The sequence below is a fragment of the Mesoplodon mirus genome, assembly GCF_964341445.2.
Source record: "Mesoplodon mirus genome assembly, chromosome: 3".
NCBI classification, from domain to species: Eukaryota; Metazoa; Chordata; class Mammalia; order Artiodactyla; family Ziphiidae; genus Mesoplodon; species Mesoplodon mirus.
The window spans coordinates 4,073,897-4,089,805 of NC_138978.1; the positions used below are offsets into that span (position 1 = coordinate 4,073,897).

Sequence of the window (15,909 nt, forward strand, 5' to 3'; positions counted from 1 at the left end):
AGAAACCTTCAGCTGGTTCCCAAAGTGAAAACCTGACAAGTGTTATGAGGTGTTAGAAGGAGGGGACAATTACAGGAGCACTTTCACCCGTGACAGCCTACTATCATCAGTCTTATCTCCAGAAGAAATAAAAGAGGAACACCAGCTTCATATTTAACCAGAGACCTGTAAGTCAACAGAGCAGAAGGAACCACACACAAGCAAGGCACGGCTGCCATCCCAGCACCTCACTTGGGCCTGGAGTGGAAGCCGTTTCCTCATTGTCTCCAAGGAAACACCACCAGTGGGGAAATGAGAGGCAGCTCCGCCCAAGGCAGCGTTACCAGGCTCATATCACTGAATTAACGGTGAGTTGTGCCACCTTTGGTGAGAAATACCGAACGATGCACTAAAGTCAGAGATGTTAGATGCAGCGCACCTTAAACTCCTGGGGCAAAACCAAACCACGATGAAGACCCGTAATTTATGAGACTTGGGACTGGGTAGAATTGTGCTAAACCAAAGAAGTGGTGGAGACAAAGAGAAACTTACTTCAAAAGGTCAGTCAGGAGAGGATCCTGCAAAGAAGGCGGAGCAGGAGACACCAGGAATCTCTCCCCACTGGACAACACCTGCTCTGGCAGAACTGTCTGGTGTAATTATTTTGGAACTCGGGAGACTACTGAAGGCTTGCAACCTCCAGGGGAAGAACGGGACAATAAGTTGTGGTCAACTGGAGGCATATTCAGCTCTTAGCCCAGCAGCAGCTCCCCACCCCCACCCCAGCCAGGGGGCAGGCAGCTGTGCCCATGTTCCTGGGATAGCCTGTGCACAGCTTGTGGGAACCAGGGTGGGAAAAAAGACCCCCTCCTCTAAAGATTGGGTATCCATGCTCTGATTTTGTTTTAACATCTTTATTGGAGTATAATTGGTTTAGTTATGGTGTGTTAGTTTCTGCTGTATAACGAAGTGAATCAGCTATGTGTATACATATATGCCATATCCCCTCCCTCTTACATCTCCCTCTCACCCTCCCTAACCCACCTGTCTATGCTCTGACTGCTGCTTCTGATCACAGAGGTACAGGAAAGGGGAATGCACCAGTGTTGCTGTACCTTCCCTCCAGCTGCAGAGGATTTGAAGGCTCAGAGCCTTTTCCACCTTCATTTTTCTTTTTCCTCTTTTGGGAGCCAGACATTAAAGACTCAGACATTCAAAAACAGCTGCATGTATGTGGAAAATTAGAAAGTGACCATGTATGCCCAGGGAAAGGCACAGGCTCAGAAAAGACCTAAGAACTTAAGTTTATACCTCTGGATGATCCTCAGCACACAGAAAGCCCACAGCAATCCAAAAAAAAAAAAAGGATAATAATAAAAAACAGCGAACCCTGGGGTATGGGCAGATCTGATTTCCAGAGCTGCCACATTATTAGACCCAAGTGCCCAGTGTTCAACAACAAAAACAAAAGCACAAGGCACACAAAGAAAAGTATGGCCCATTCAAAGGAAAAAATAAATCAACAGAAACTGTCCCTGAAAACGACCTAATGGTAGATATACTAGACAAAGGCCTTAAAACTACTGTCTTAAAGATGCTCAAAGAACTAAAGGAAGATGTGGAGAAAATCACGAAAACTCTGTATGAACAAAATGGAAATATCAATAAAGAGACAGAAAACCTAAAAAGAAATTCTGGAGCTGAAAATTACAATAACCAAAAATGAAAAATTCACTGGAGGGATTCAAAGGCATATTTGAACATGCAAAAGAAAGAATCAATGAACTTGAAGATAGAACAATGGTAATTATGAGTCTGAAAAAGAAAAAAATTGAAAAAAAAGCAGAAAGAACTTAAGGGACCTATGGGACACTATCAACTGGACCAATACACACATCATGGGAGTCCCAGGAGACAAGCGAGAGAAAGGGACAGAGAGAGTATCTGAAGAAATAATGGCTGAAAACCTCCCAAATTTGATGAAAGACATGAATATAAACATCCAAGAAGCTCAATGGACCTGAAGAGATCCACACTGAGATACACTGTAATCAAACTTTCAAGAGACAAAGAGGAAAAATGGAAAGCAAGGAGAGAAGCAAACTGTCACATACAAGGGATCCTCAATAAGATTATCAGCACATTTCTCATCAGAAACTTGAGGCCAGAGACAGTGAGCCAGCAATACCAAAGTGCTAAAAGGAAAACAAAACTGTCAACCAAGAGTCCTATACCTGGCAACACTCTCCTTCAAAAGTGAGGGAGAAATTAAGACATACCTAGAGAAACAAAAGCTGAAGGAGTTCATTATCACTAGACCTGCTTGCAAGAAATGCTCAAGGGAGTCCTGCAGGGTGAAATGGAAGGACACTAGACAGGAACTCAAAGCCATATGGGAAAAAAAAAGATCTCAATGAAGGTAAATATATGGACAATTATAAAAGCTAATATTATTGAAACAGTGGCTTGTTACTGCTCTTTTTGTTGTCTACATGATTTAAAACACTAATACATATAAAGGAAAAAAACAAATTATTAGTGTAAAAGCTACTACAACTTTGGTTTGTAACTCCATATCTTGTTTTCTACATAATTTAAGAGAACAACACATTGAAAAGCATTATTATTTTATGTTTTGGGCACACAATGTATAAAGGTGTAATACTGTGGCATCAACAACCGAAAGGGTGGGAGATGGTGCTACAAATGAACAGAGTTTTTGTATGTTATTGAAATTAAGGTGGTACAAATTCAAATTAGTGTTATAACTTCTGGATGCTAAATGTAGTCCCCATAACCACAAAGAACTGAGCTATAGAATATACATAAAAGGAAATGAGAAAGGACTTTAAACATTTCACTTCAAAGAAAATCAACCAAATGCAAAAGAAAACAGTAATGCAGGGACCCAAAAAAAAAAAAAACTGTAAAGCACATAGAAATAAATAACACAATGACAGAAGTAAGTCCTTCCTTATCAGAAATTACTTTAAATGTAAATGGATTAAACTCTCCAATCAAAAGACAGAGACTGGCAGAATGGATAAAAACACATGATCCAACTATACATTGTCTATAAGAGACCCACCTGAGAACCAAAGACACATACAGGCTGGAAGTGAAATGAATATCAACAGAGTAAAAAGGGAAACCCCAGAATGGGAGAAAATATTTGCAAATCGTATATCTGATAAAGGACTGATATGCAAAATATACAGAAAACTCCACAACCCAATAAAAAACTGGCAAAAAACCTAGACATTTCTCCAGATAAGACACACAAATGGCCAACAAGCATATGAAAAGATGGTCAACATCACTAATCGCTAGGTAAATGCAAATCAAAAGTACAATGAGATACTACTTCACACCCATTAGGATGGCTCCTATCCAAAAAATAGAAAGCAATGAGCATTGGCAAGGACGTGGACTGTTGGTGGGAATGTAAAATGGTGTAGCCACTGTAGACGACAGAATGGTGCCTCCTCAAAAGTTAAAAATAGAATTACCATATGATCCAGTAATTCCACTTTTGGGTATATACACAAAAAGTATTGAAGGCAGGTCTCAAAGAGATACTTGTACACCCTTGGTCACAGTAGCATTGTTCTCAATAGCCAAAACATGGAAGCAACCCAAGTGCGGCCTATCCGTGCAATGGAATATTCTTCAGCCTGAAGAAGGAAGGAAATTCTACGATATGCTACAACATGGATGAACCTTGAAGACTTATACTAAGTGAAATCAGTCAGTCACAAAAGGACAAATATTGTATGATTCTACTTACATGTGGTACTTAGAATAGTCAAAATCATAAAGACAGAAAGTAGAGTCATGGTTCCCAGGGGCTAGCAGGAGGGGAGAATGGGGAGTTTGTTTAATGGGCACAGAGCTTCAGTTTTACAAGATGAAAAGAGTTATGGGGATGGATGGTGGTGATGGTTGTACAACAATGTGAAGGTACTTAATACCACTGACTGTACACTTTAAAATGGTTAAGATGGTAAATTTTATGTGTATTTTCCCACAAGAAAAAAAGGCATTAAAAAAAAAAGTAAGTCAGAATACCACTGAATTGGACACTTTAAAAATCATATTAGGGTATGTGAATTTTTCCTCAATGAAAAAATATTTTCTTAAAAAAGACAAATGTTAAAAAAAACAATTTTTAAAAAGTGAGTTGTTATCTTTCCTAAAACCATAAGGGAAACCCAACATTCAGGACAAAATAGAAGACTCTGCACCAATTCCCTCTTCTTTAGCAACCTCCGCCTAAGCAGACAGTCAGAAACTCAGCAGGTCCTGCCTGCTCGGGGGTAACTCTGATGGTGACAGCCTCAAGCTGCAGCACAGCGAGATGTATGGCTACAATGTGCATACAGCTGCAAGGTGACTCAATCAGGACACGGACCTGGCTCCAGGGTCCAAGGCGGGGTTATTTTGAAAGCTCTCCAGAGAACCCTCAAGACACCTGTATTTCCAAGTTCTAGAAAGTTTAAATTTATGTAATTTTCAGAGTAAATCCAGGCATGATACCTATGTTAAGCACTCAAATCTCTGTTATATGAACTTGTTTTGTTCAAAGAATACTAGCAAATATATAAATAAATTAGAGTTTTACCTCCCAGAGATGTAGGAGAGGGTTATTTTGCTATGTTACTCCCCAGAAAAGAGCTCATTTGACCCCTCGCAGCCCCGTGGCGATCTGCACTTATTCTGACACAAAAATGCAGCAAAGGACACTGGGTCTGGTTATTTTTACAGCTACCTTCTTTCCATGTCACTCTTATGTTCTAGGCAGTCTGCTTTATCAGCTTTATTCAAACAGCAAACATTTCTGAAGGCCACACTTGCAAAAAGCTCACGGCATTTCCAAACAGGCCATCTGCTGTGGATGCACTGTCCCCATGGACTCAAGTTTCTAGAAGATACGTTGTCTGGATCAGAAGAACAGTTAATCCAAAGACAAATCACAAAGGCTTTAGTCGTTCTGGCTAACAGATTACAAACAAGGGGTGTGTCTTCTCAAAACTTTTTTTAGTTTGTGTCTAATGACTACCAAAATATTCAGGGCCAAAAAAATCCTCTGAGACTCAGGTGACTGGGTATAAACTGGAGGCACTATTAGCCCAGATGGCCTCTTGCTGATCTAGATAAACACTTGAAAGTGAACAGTCTCACAAAGGTCTATTTCTGATTAAGGAAAATACTTAAAACATACACCCAGGCAGGCTGGGTGACTGATGATACCGAGAACTTTGTTTTAGTTTTTGAGGTGTGACGATGGTATTGCAGGGAAGTTTTACCCCCATCTTTTGGAAAGATCTACTGCACTGTCCATAGAGGAAATGACACGGGGTCTAGGATTTGCTCTAAAATAATCTGGGAGGAATGGGGACCGGAAAGAAAGGCAGAGACAAGGCCGGCCAGGAGCTGATAACTTCTGAGGCTGGCGATGGGTACATTCATTGGGTTTATCGTACGCTTCTATCTTTATATTTGAAATTCTCTATAATTAGAAAGGTCTTAAAGAAAAGAATGTACGTGCCGAAATGTTTACAATAATCAAAACAGATGCAATTATGACTGGAATTTGCTTCAAAATGAACCAAAACGGGCTGTGCAAGAGGGTATGCACAAAACAAGACTGTCCACAAAGTGGATAACCGCTGAAGCTCCTTGGGGCTTATTTTACTATCCGGTCTGCTTTTGTTTACACTTGGCATGTCCATCATATAGAGTTTTTTAAAAGGAAAGAAAAGGGAGAAAGGAATTTGAAGGCTGAATGCACCCGAAGACACGCTCCATAATGGACTGCAAAGGGAAGCAGGAGCATGCCAGCTGCGACCCGCCCCTCCAAGGCCGAGCCCTGACCTTGCAAGAGGCCCTGTGGGCCGCGTCCCCTCCTGGGACACTCCTCGGGGAAGGAGCGAGAGCCCATGTCGACAGCATCAGGCTTGTTTTCTCCTGTGCATCTAAGTCTGGTTGTGGTGGGAGTGCCTGATTCGGCTTTCACCCCCGGAATGCTAACCCATCCTCACTGTTCCATGCAGCAAGTAATTTGTGCGGAAAATCATTTCAGACACAGGAACATTTCCTCTCCAGATTACACTGAAGAAAGTACACTTGATGACAGTAAAACGGAATCCAATATTCCATGTTAAGATAAACCTCCACATCAAAAAGAACTGATGAGCTATTTCAAGCCACATTCCAAGAGCTCCACAAGCAACAGCGCGTGGCGGGTCCACCTGTCAGCGGGTAAGCATTTCAGTGAAGAGTTAAAAAGTAACAATCAAGTGTCGGGTAAGACATAAAGGTTTCAGGACACAGGCTTTATAATCACAAGCGAACTGTAATTAACGTTCTCGAGGGGACACAATCGAAATGTAAATGAGTGGAGAGCCAGGCCCTCTGTTCCTCAGGGGCTCCCTCTGTACCGACCCCCTGCCCACGCCCCGTGGCAGCACGAGGGATGCTGCACCTGAGCTGGCCAACGTCCCCCCAGGATGGGGAAGCCCCAGAAGCCCCTCCCTCCTGGTAAAGCTCCACCCCAGGCCCGCAGTGCCTGCCCCGGGCAGACAAGCATATCTGCATACAGTTGCATTTTAGCTGAAATTTCTGGTAACAAAGAAAGAAAAGCAGAGCTGGGAACAAGAGCTTTGTGAGAACAACGGGCATCATTCATTCGGCTATACTCAGAATACCTGCCTCTGGGTCTGTTCACCTGGTTAGGACTCTGAATTACATGACGAGGTACGGACATCAGAGAGGTCAGTTCACTGCTACCAGAGGAGATCAGGACCTAACACAGCAGCTGCACTGACACCCCATTCTCCTTCCAAAGGCCCCCCAAGACGGCTCTCAGCCCCCTGCTCTTGCCTCAGCTGCACGGTGATGCAGGCAGACTGACCACCACAGAAGGTGTCTTGTTGGCCTTTTTTTATTTTTAATTTACTTGTTAAATTGATATTTGCTTTTTCAAACAAAAATTTGAATCTTAAGAATAGCATGACTTGGGTTTTCCAAAAAATCTGCATCAACAATGTAAATGATGCCTCTTTGTTACATTTCTTCCAACTGAATCCTATGAATTCTTACTCTTGGTTCTGATGTGGGCACATACAAAGTCCACTCTAAGAAAACATCCATTTCTTGTGCAGATTCAAGCTTTACTACACTTAGTATCATTTGAAAAAGGCATTAAAATGGTCTCATTTTTTCAAAATAATTATTGATTCAATAATTATGAATTAATGATATTATGATGCACGATGCCTATGGAACTGTTTATACCATTTGCCAGCAGAATGTATGTACTATTACCGTAAAGATGGGAAATGATTAGAAAAAAGCTATCACTTGGAACAAGTGTTTTCTAGAATCATATTCCACGCTTGTTTTCCATATTGTTAATAATAATTACACTGCTTTTAACGGAAGAAAAATTAATGGTGACTATGCTTATTCTGCACGCACGGAGCCCAACGCCAGGCGGCTCGCGAAACAAGCTGATGGTTCTTACGTTGCCGTCTGCTCCCGAAGGGCTGCTAAACACGTACTCCAGCTGAAAGACGATGGTGAACGCGGGGTGACAGACCATCTCAGGGAGCTGGAGGCGGCTTCTCAAGACCAGAGTGTGGTTTCCAGATCTGGGCCGAGAACACACAGAAGGGGCGTGTCAGGCAGTGCTCCTGCTGCCCGTCACGCCACCCCACCATCAGCTCGGGCGCCGTGGTACCGGGCGCTGCTGCTACAGTCTGGTACAGTGAGTCCCCCAAGCAACGGCACTGAGCTCTTCTGGGTGTTTGGCCATCAAGGTAATTTCCCAAACCAGAGCCTTTCTTAGGTGCCGCAATCAACACTTTCCCAAACGGCCAGCACTGGTATCGGGAGGATGGAAGGTCTCCAGAGAGGTGCCCCCTCCAAGGCCAGCTTCCATCCAGCTTCACATATGGAACCCCTAGGCGATGTCTCTGATTGTGATTTGAGAAGCACAGGACTGAACAGAGCGGCAGAACTTACTGCCCTCTGGTTCTGTGTCATGTGAGAAAGGGAGCACAGGGCGCATCTGGAGGAAAGCATGCCAGGGCTCCACAGCTGGAAGCATCTGTAATGCTAACTCCAAAACCCGGCGGGGCACAAAAACCAGGATCTTTCCAACCTCACAACACTGAGGTCTGCTCCTGATGGGGACGACTAAGCAAGAGGGATCAAAGGCACCGGGGAGGAACCCAGGTGGGTGAGCGCACACCTCGCGTGTAAGAACAACTGCCTTTCACTCCGATCCCTGGCCAGGTGCCCACCCGCACCTCCTAACGCCACGCGGGCCGCGACCTGGGACCCTGGGGGAAATACCTGGCCTTCGAAGAGGCGCCAACTTTCCGGCTGAAGCTGGCAGAGCGCGTCAAGGCCACCTCCAGCTCAGGCACCAGCACCACCACCCGTGGCCTCTGCACGAAGCCCAGCCCGTTGTGCACGCCCACGCACAGGCGCCGCTCCAAGATCTCCAGGGCACCGCTGTCCAGCGGGCTGCCCGCCTGGGAAAAGCACACATGGCACAGAATAAGGTCGGTGCAGGGGGGGAGGAAGCTCGCCAGAAAAGCTCCGAGCAGAGAGCCCCAGCAGACAGAAGAAACTAGAACAGAGGTTTCAGACATTCCAGACCAGATGGAGCTTAGTGAAGCACCATCCAATCAGAGCAGACTGGCCTTAGGGCGTTTTCTAGGTATTCTGGGGACTTCTTACGCAGCATCATCTTGTAGAGCAATACATTCCTTACATGCCTGAATCAGCTAACTCTCGCTCCAGGTTTCCAGGATTGAGCTACAATTCTCAAGACGCAGCAAACCAACAACCAGGGGCCCTAGCACCTCCAACAGTGAGAGGAAGTGAGCTCCAAGTGGGCTCCAAGAAGTGAGAGGTCCCGGAGTCAAGGGCAGGCGCTGACCGAGGCTGAACACAGCGAGCTTCAACACCTCTGCCCTCCCCCAGCTCAGACACCTGAGACTTGGGGCGGACAGGGCCGCAGGAAGAGTGGGCATATTTAGGCAGTAAGTCTGCCCCAAAGTGATCCCTGGATATTAAAGTGTTTTCATCTTAACAAACAAAACGTACAGGCGCCCTAACAAATGAGCAAGGATAATCCTCCAGGCTATTATTGTTTATTAAATTATGTGATTGTTGCAAAATGATCCCTGAATTTTCGAGTTTTCTTCATTGCCCATTAATCATGCTGAACAGACGTAAATTCAGCCCATTAGTCTCTGAGTAATGAAAATAAAACGAAGGTGATAACGGAGTATCTGCCGGTTGGATGAGAACGAAAATACAAAGAGAGTAAAAACACATAATAAAGTGATCTTTATGGGAACATATAAAATTCAACAATGATGCTCTTAAACGTCTTTCTACCCTCAGACAATCTTTTCTGAGCAATAAGAAAACAGCAGGAACTAAGCCAAGAAAATGTATGATGCTATTTCAGTCCTCTCCTCTGCTTCGTGTTTCTGTTTCACATGAGACTACATCACGTGGAACAACATTTTCAAGAACGGGTAGAGAGCAAAAGAAAAGACCACCTTATCCGTGTGTGTACACACATTCGTGTGTGTGTGTGTGTGTGTCAGTAATTTGTTAACTTCACAGACAACGAGGATGGGCACCCACTGACTGCATCATTCATTCTCACAAATACATGTTAAAGACCTACTATGTGCCGACTGTTTTAGGCACATCAGGTACAGTGGTAAAGCAAACAAAGTCCCTGTCCTCCTGGTGCAAATACTCCAGAGAGAGACCGACAATCCACCCGTAAACAGTATGGAAACCAGGTGCTCTCCGAGAGGGCCAAGCACCCAGAGAAACGAAGCAGGGTGACGCACCAGACAGCGCGCCTGGCGGGGAGGAAGGGGGACCCTGCCTGCAGCTCGGGCAGGGCGGCCCCTCAGGGCAACAGGTCTGCACTGAGACACGAAACCTGAGAGGGGTCGTGCACGGATCCAGACGAAGAACATGCAGGAAAGTGGGCCTTTGGGGACGAGGCATCACGGTGCGGAGTCTGCAGGACGGCGTCACACAGGCAAAACCGAGCAGCGTTAGGGGGAGCACCGCTCACAGTAAACTGATTCGATGGGGCAAAGTGGTTGAGATCCCTAGTCGTCTCCTGGGAAATATCCTCAAAACGTCCCTTGTAAACGTGGATTATTTTACAGGTTTTCCTATGCTCATTTGGTGATTTAATTTACTTTTAAATGAGGACTAATTAAGTTACATCAAAGTGAATGCTAATTAATGTCTCAGGATAACAGCACCCTCATCAAGATCAAAGTTAAGACAATGGACTAGTGGGACACCCCTGGTGGTCCAGTGGTTAAGACTCTGCTCTTCCAATGCAGGGGGCCTGAGTTCGATCCCTGGTCGGGGAACTAAGATCTCACACCCCACATGCCACGTGACCCAGCCAAAGAATAAAAATTTTAAAAACATTTTTAAAAATAAAGACAATGGGCTAGTGTCCCTCTTCAGCCACAAAGAGACGAAAGACAGGACCACAGGTGTCACCAGGGGCTGGACCACCCACCTGGGGGCTTGAGAGGCCCGGAGCTCCCCAGCTCCGCCTGCCGTTTCCATCTGCACTGTTCAGACTAACTTCCCCGACCCAAGACTGTACCTCCCGGAAATGATCGCTGATCACAAGTTCCAGAAGCTCCTCCTCAAACTTCTCCAGGGAGGGATACATCGTGAAGAACAAATCGTCCAGGTACCACGTGAGAGATTTCTGAAGGCGAGGCTTCCGGAGGGTGTCCCCTGCACAACGAGAGGCTCAGAGGGATGACCCGCAGAAACAAAACCACCGGAGGGTCCTCTCACCCACGGGGGGTCCAGGCTGCAGGCCAAGCAGAGAGAAGGCGGCATGGGCATCGCTCAGAGAGGACTCACAGCCAGAGCCCACCTCAGTCCAAGCCCAGACACCAAACAGATCAAACAAGCGCAAATTTCATTTTCAGTCCAAATTCTTCCCCAAACCATCTCCAGGAACAAATCCCCTAATTCGGCCATCCAGGGCACACAGACAGCCTGAGGCAGGGTGACATCTGTCCCCTGAACTCGGCTTCCCTTTATCATGACTTCCTATCCAGCAAGGGCACAGCCCACTACGTCATTTCTCGTTTCACTAGGTTTACCCTGAACCATGTGGAAACATGCAGGCATAGGCGTGAGCATGGCACAGCAACGAGCAGAAACTCAGGCTGGGCTGGCACCACGAGGGAAGTGCCACCCCGATCAAGAGGCACCCCTGGACCATGAGCTCCGCGAGGACAGAAGGGGACAGTGCGGCCCCTGCATCCAGCCCAGCACCCGCACCAAGCAGGTACATGGAAACCCGGCCGCAGCCACGAAAGGGGAGCATCACGTCCATTTGGAGAGGATTCTCCATGGGCTCTGGAGCAAAGGTGACATAGGAGGAAGAAGGCAAAGCCAGTTGCTCCCCAGCAAACACACCCCCAGGGGTCTGCCCCTTACGTCCCCATCAGTGTCATCTTTCTGGTTTTGGTCCTGTCTGTCTCTTCCTAAATTTTTATGATTATTTAAATATTTACATGCAAGGTCTTCGATTTTGAAAGCCAATTCTAAACTTTAAAAAAAATTGACGTAAGACTCAATGCTGAGCGGTGGAGTCAAGGTGCCGTACTAGGAGGATGCAAATTCACGTCTCCTCACAACTAGGGCACCTCCCAGGCACGGGTGGGGGACCACAGATACCTAGGGGACAGGAGGAACCCCCAGTGACCGGTTGTTTCAATTAGTTTTATTTTTCCTAATATATTTTTTATCTTTCTAACTTTATTTTGTATTTTATTCTTTGATATTGTACTGCTCCTTTTTTTCTTTCTTTCTTTTTTTTTTTTTTTTTTACCATGCCATGAAGCTTGCGGAATCTTGGTTCCCAGGCCGGAGGTCAGGCCTGAGCTCCTGTAGTGGGAGCTACGAGTCCAAACCGCTGGACTAACACAGAACATCAAACCCCAGGGAATATCAGTTGGAGTGAGGCCTCACGGAGGTCCTCATCTCAGCACCAAGACCCGGCTCTATTCAACTGCCTGCAAACTCCAGTGCTGGACATCTCAGGCCAAACAACCAGTAACACAGGAATACAGCCCAACCATCAAAAAAGAAAAAAAAAATGAAAGGACAAAAAAAATATGTTACAGACGAAGGAGCAAGGTTAAAACCTACACGACCTGGGCTTCCCTGGTGGCGCAGTGGTTGAGAGTCCGCCTGCTGATGCAGGGGACAGGGGTTCGTGCCCCGGTCCGGGAAGATCCCACATGCCATGGAGCGGCTGGGCCCGTGAGCCATGGCCGCTGAGCCTGCGCGTCCGGAGCCTGTGCTCCACAACGGGAGAGGCCACAACAGTGAGAGGCCCGCGTAACGCAAAAAAAAAAAAAAAAAAAAAAAAAAAAAAACCTACACGACCAAATAAATGAAGATGAAATAGGCAACCTACCTGAAAAAGAATTCAGAGCAGTGATAGTAAAGGTGATCCAAAATCTCGGAAACAGAATGGAGAAAATACATGAAACATTTAACAAGGATCTAGAAGAATTAAAGAGCAGGCAAACAGTGATGAACAACACAATAACTGAAATTAAAAATACTCTAGAAGGAATCAAGAGCAGATTAACTGAGGCAGAAGAATGGATACATCAGCGGGAAGATAAAGTGGTGCAAATTACTGCCACAGAGCAGAATAAAGAAAAAAGAATGAAAAGAATTGAGGACAGTCTCAGAGACTTCTGTGACAACATTAAATGGATCAACATTCCAATTATAGGGGTCCCAAAAGAAGAAGAGAAAAAGAAAGGGTCTCAGAAAATATTTCAAGAGATTATAATGGAAAACTTCCCTAACATGGGAAAGAAACTAGTCAATCAAGTCCAGGAAGCACAGAGAGTACCATACAGGATATACCGAGAGAAACACACCAAGACACACAGTAATCAAACTGACAAAAATTAAAGACAAAGAAAAATTATTAAAAGCAACAAGAGAAAAACAACAAATAACATACAAGGGAACTCCCATAAGGTTAACAGCTGATTTCTCAGCAGAAACTCTGCAAGCCAGAAGGGAGTGGCATGATATATTTAAAGTGATGAAAGGAAAGAACCTAAAACCAAAAATACTCGAACTAGCTAGGATCTCATTCAGATTCGACAGAGAAATCAAAAGCTTTACAGACAAGCAAAAGCTAAGAGAATTCAGCACCACCAAACCAGCTCTACAACAAATGCTAAAGGAACTTCTCTAAGTGGGAAACACAAAAGAAGAAAAGGACCAACAAAAACAAGCCCAAACCAATTAAGATAATGGTAATAGGAACATACATATTGATAATTACCTTAAATGTAAATGGATTAAATGCTCCAACCAAAAGACACAGACTGGCTGAATGGATACAAAAACAAGATCCATACATATGTTATCTACAAGAGACCCACTTCAGACCTAGGGACACATACAGACTGAAAGTGAGGGGATGGAAAAAGATATTCCATGCGAATGGAAACCAAAAGAAAGCTGGAGTAGCAAGTCTCATATAAGACAAAATAGACTTTAAAATAAAGACTATTGGGCTTCCCTGGTGGCGCAGTGGTTGAGAGTCCGCCTGCTGATGCAGGGGACATGGGTTCGTGCCCCGGTCCAGGAAGATCCCACATGCCGCGGAGCGGCTGGGCCCGTGAGCCATGGCCGCTGGGCCTGTGTGTCCGGAGCCTGTGCTCCGCAACAGGAGAGGCCACAACAGTGAGAGGCCCGCATACCACAAAACTAAATAAATAAATAAAGACTATTAAAAGAGACAAAGAAGGACACTACATAATGATCAAGGGATCAATCCAAGAAAAAGATGTAACAATTGTAAATATTTATGCACCCAACATAGGAGCACATCAATACATAAGCCAAATGCTAACAGCTATAAAAGAGGAAATCGACAGTAACACAATCATAGTAGGGGACTTTAACAACCCACTTTCACCAATGGACAGATCATCCAAAATGAAAATAAATAAGAAAACACTAGCTTTAAATGACACATTAAACAAGATGGACTTAATTGATATTTATAGGACATTCCATCCAAAAACAACAGAATACACTTTCTTCTCAATTGCTCATGGAACATTCTCCAGGATACACCATATCTTGGGTCACAAATCAAGCCTTGGTAAATTTAAGAAAATTGAAATTGTATAAAGTATCTTTTCTGACCACAATGCTATGAGACTAGGTATCAATCACAGAGAAAAAAATGTAAAAAATACAAACACATGGAGGCTAAACAATACACTACTAAATAACCAAGAGATCACTGAAGACATCAAAGAGAAAATCAAAAAATACCTAGAAACAAATGTCAATGAAAACACGAAGACCCAAAACCTGTGGGATGCAGCAAAAGCAGTTCAAGAGGGAAGTTTATAGCAATACAATCCTACCTCAGGAAACAAGAAAAATCTCAAATAAACAACCTAACCTTACACCTAAAACAATTAAGGAAAGAAGAACAGAAAAACCCCAAAGTTAGCAAAAGGAAAGAAATCATAAAGATCAGATCAGAAATAAATGAAAAGAAATGAAGGAAACAATAGCAAAGATCAATAAAACTAAAAGCTAGTTCTTTGAGAAGAAAAACAAAATTGATAAACCATTAGCCAGACTCATCAAGAAAAAAAGGGAGAAGACTCAAATCAACAGAATTAGAAATGAAAAAGGAGAAGTAACAACTGAAACTGAAGAAATACAAAGGATCATGAGAGATTACTACAAGCAACTATATGCCAATAAAATGGACAACCTGGAAGAAATGGACAAATTCTTAGAAAAACATAACCTTCCAAGACTGAACCACGAAATATTAGAAAATATAAACAGACCAATCACAAGTAATGAAATTGAAACTGTGATTAAAAATCTTCCAACAAACAAAAGCCCAGGATCAGATGGCTTCACAGGAGAATTCTATCAAACATTTAGAGAAGAGCTAACACCCATCCTTTGCAAACTCTTCCAAAATACAGCAGAGGGAGGAGCACTCCCAAACTCATTCTACGAGGCCACCATCACCCTGATACCAAATCCAGACAAAGATGTCACAAAAAAAGAAAACTACAGGCCAATATCTCTGATGAATATAGATGCAAAAATCCTCAACAAAATACTAGCAAACAGAATCCAACAACACATTAAAAGGATCATACACCATGATCAAGTGGGGTTTATTCCAGGAACGCAAGGATTCTTCAATATATGCAAATCAATGAATGTGATACACCATATTAACAAATTGAAGGATAAAAACCATATGATCATCTCAATATTTGCAGAAAAAGCTTTTGACAAAATTCAACACCGATTTATGGTTAAAAACTCCAGAAAGTAGGCATAGAGGGAACCTACCTCAACATAATAACGTCCATATATGACAAACCCACAGCCAACATGGTTTACAATGGTGAAAAACTGAAACCATTTCCTCTAAGATCAGGAACAAGACAAGGTTGCCCACCCTCACCACTATTATTCAACATAGTTTTGGAAGTTTTAGCCATAGCAGACAGAGGAAAAAAAGAAATAAATGGAATCCAAATCGGAAAAGAAGTAAAACTGTCACTGTTTGCAGATGACATGATACTATACATAGAAAATCCTAAAGGTACCACCAGAAAACTACTAGAGCTAATCAATGAATCTGATAGAGTAGCAGGATACAAAATTAATGCACAGAAATCTCTTATATTCCTATACACTAATGAAGAAAAATCTGAAAGAGAAATTAAGGAAACACTCCCATCTACCATTGCAACAAAAAGAATAAAATACCTAGGAATAAACTTACCTAAGGAGACAAAAGACCTGTATGCA

The 15,909-nt window shown here is 43.7% G+C and overlaps 1 protein-coding gene across 3 annotated transcripts in view; it reads right to left on the reverse strand.

Moving 5' to 3' along the window:
- The window catches only part of NPHP4 (nephrocystin 4), a 133,429-nt gene that overhangs the window by 80,399 nt on the left and 37,121 nt on the right, over positions 1–15,909 (reverse strand). For all 3 annotated transcript variants that reach the window (XM_082612521.1, XM_082612520.1, XM_082612522.1), the window contains exons 8-10: positions 10,652–10,788; positions 8,338–8,519; positions 7,505–7,631 (exon numbers count right to left, since the gene is read on the reverse strand). In XM_082612521.1, coding sequence (XP_082468647.1) covers positions 7,505–7,631; positions 8,338–8,519; positions 10,652–10,788 — 446 coding nt within the window. The remainder of the gene's footprint in view (positions 1–7,504; positions 7,632–8,337; positions 8,520–10,651; positions 10,789–15,909) is intronic.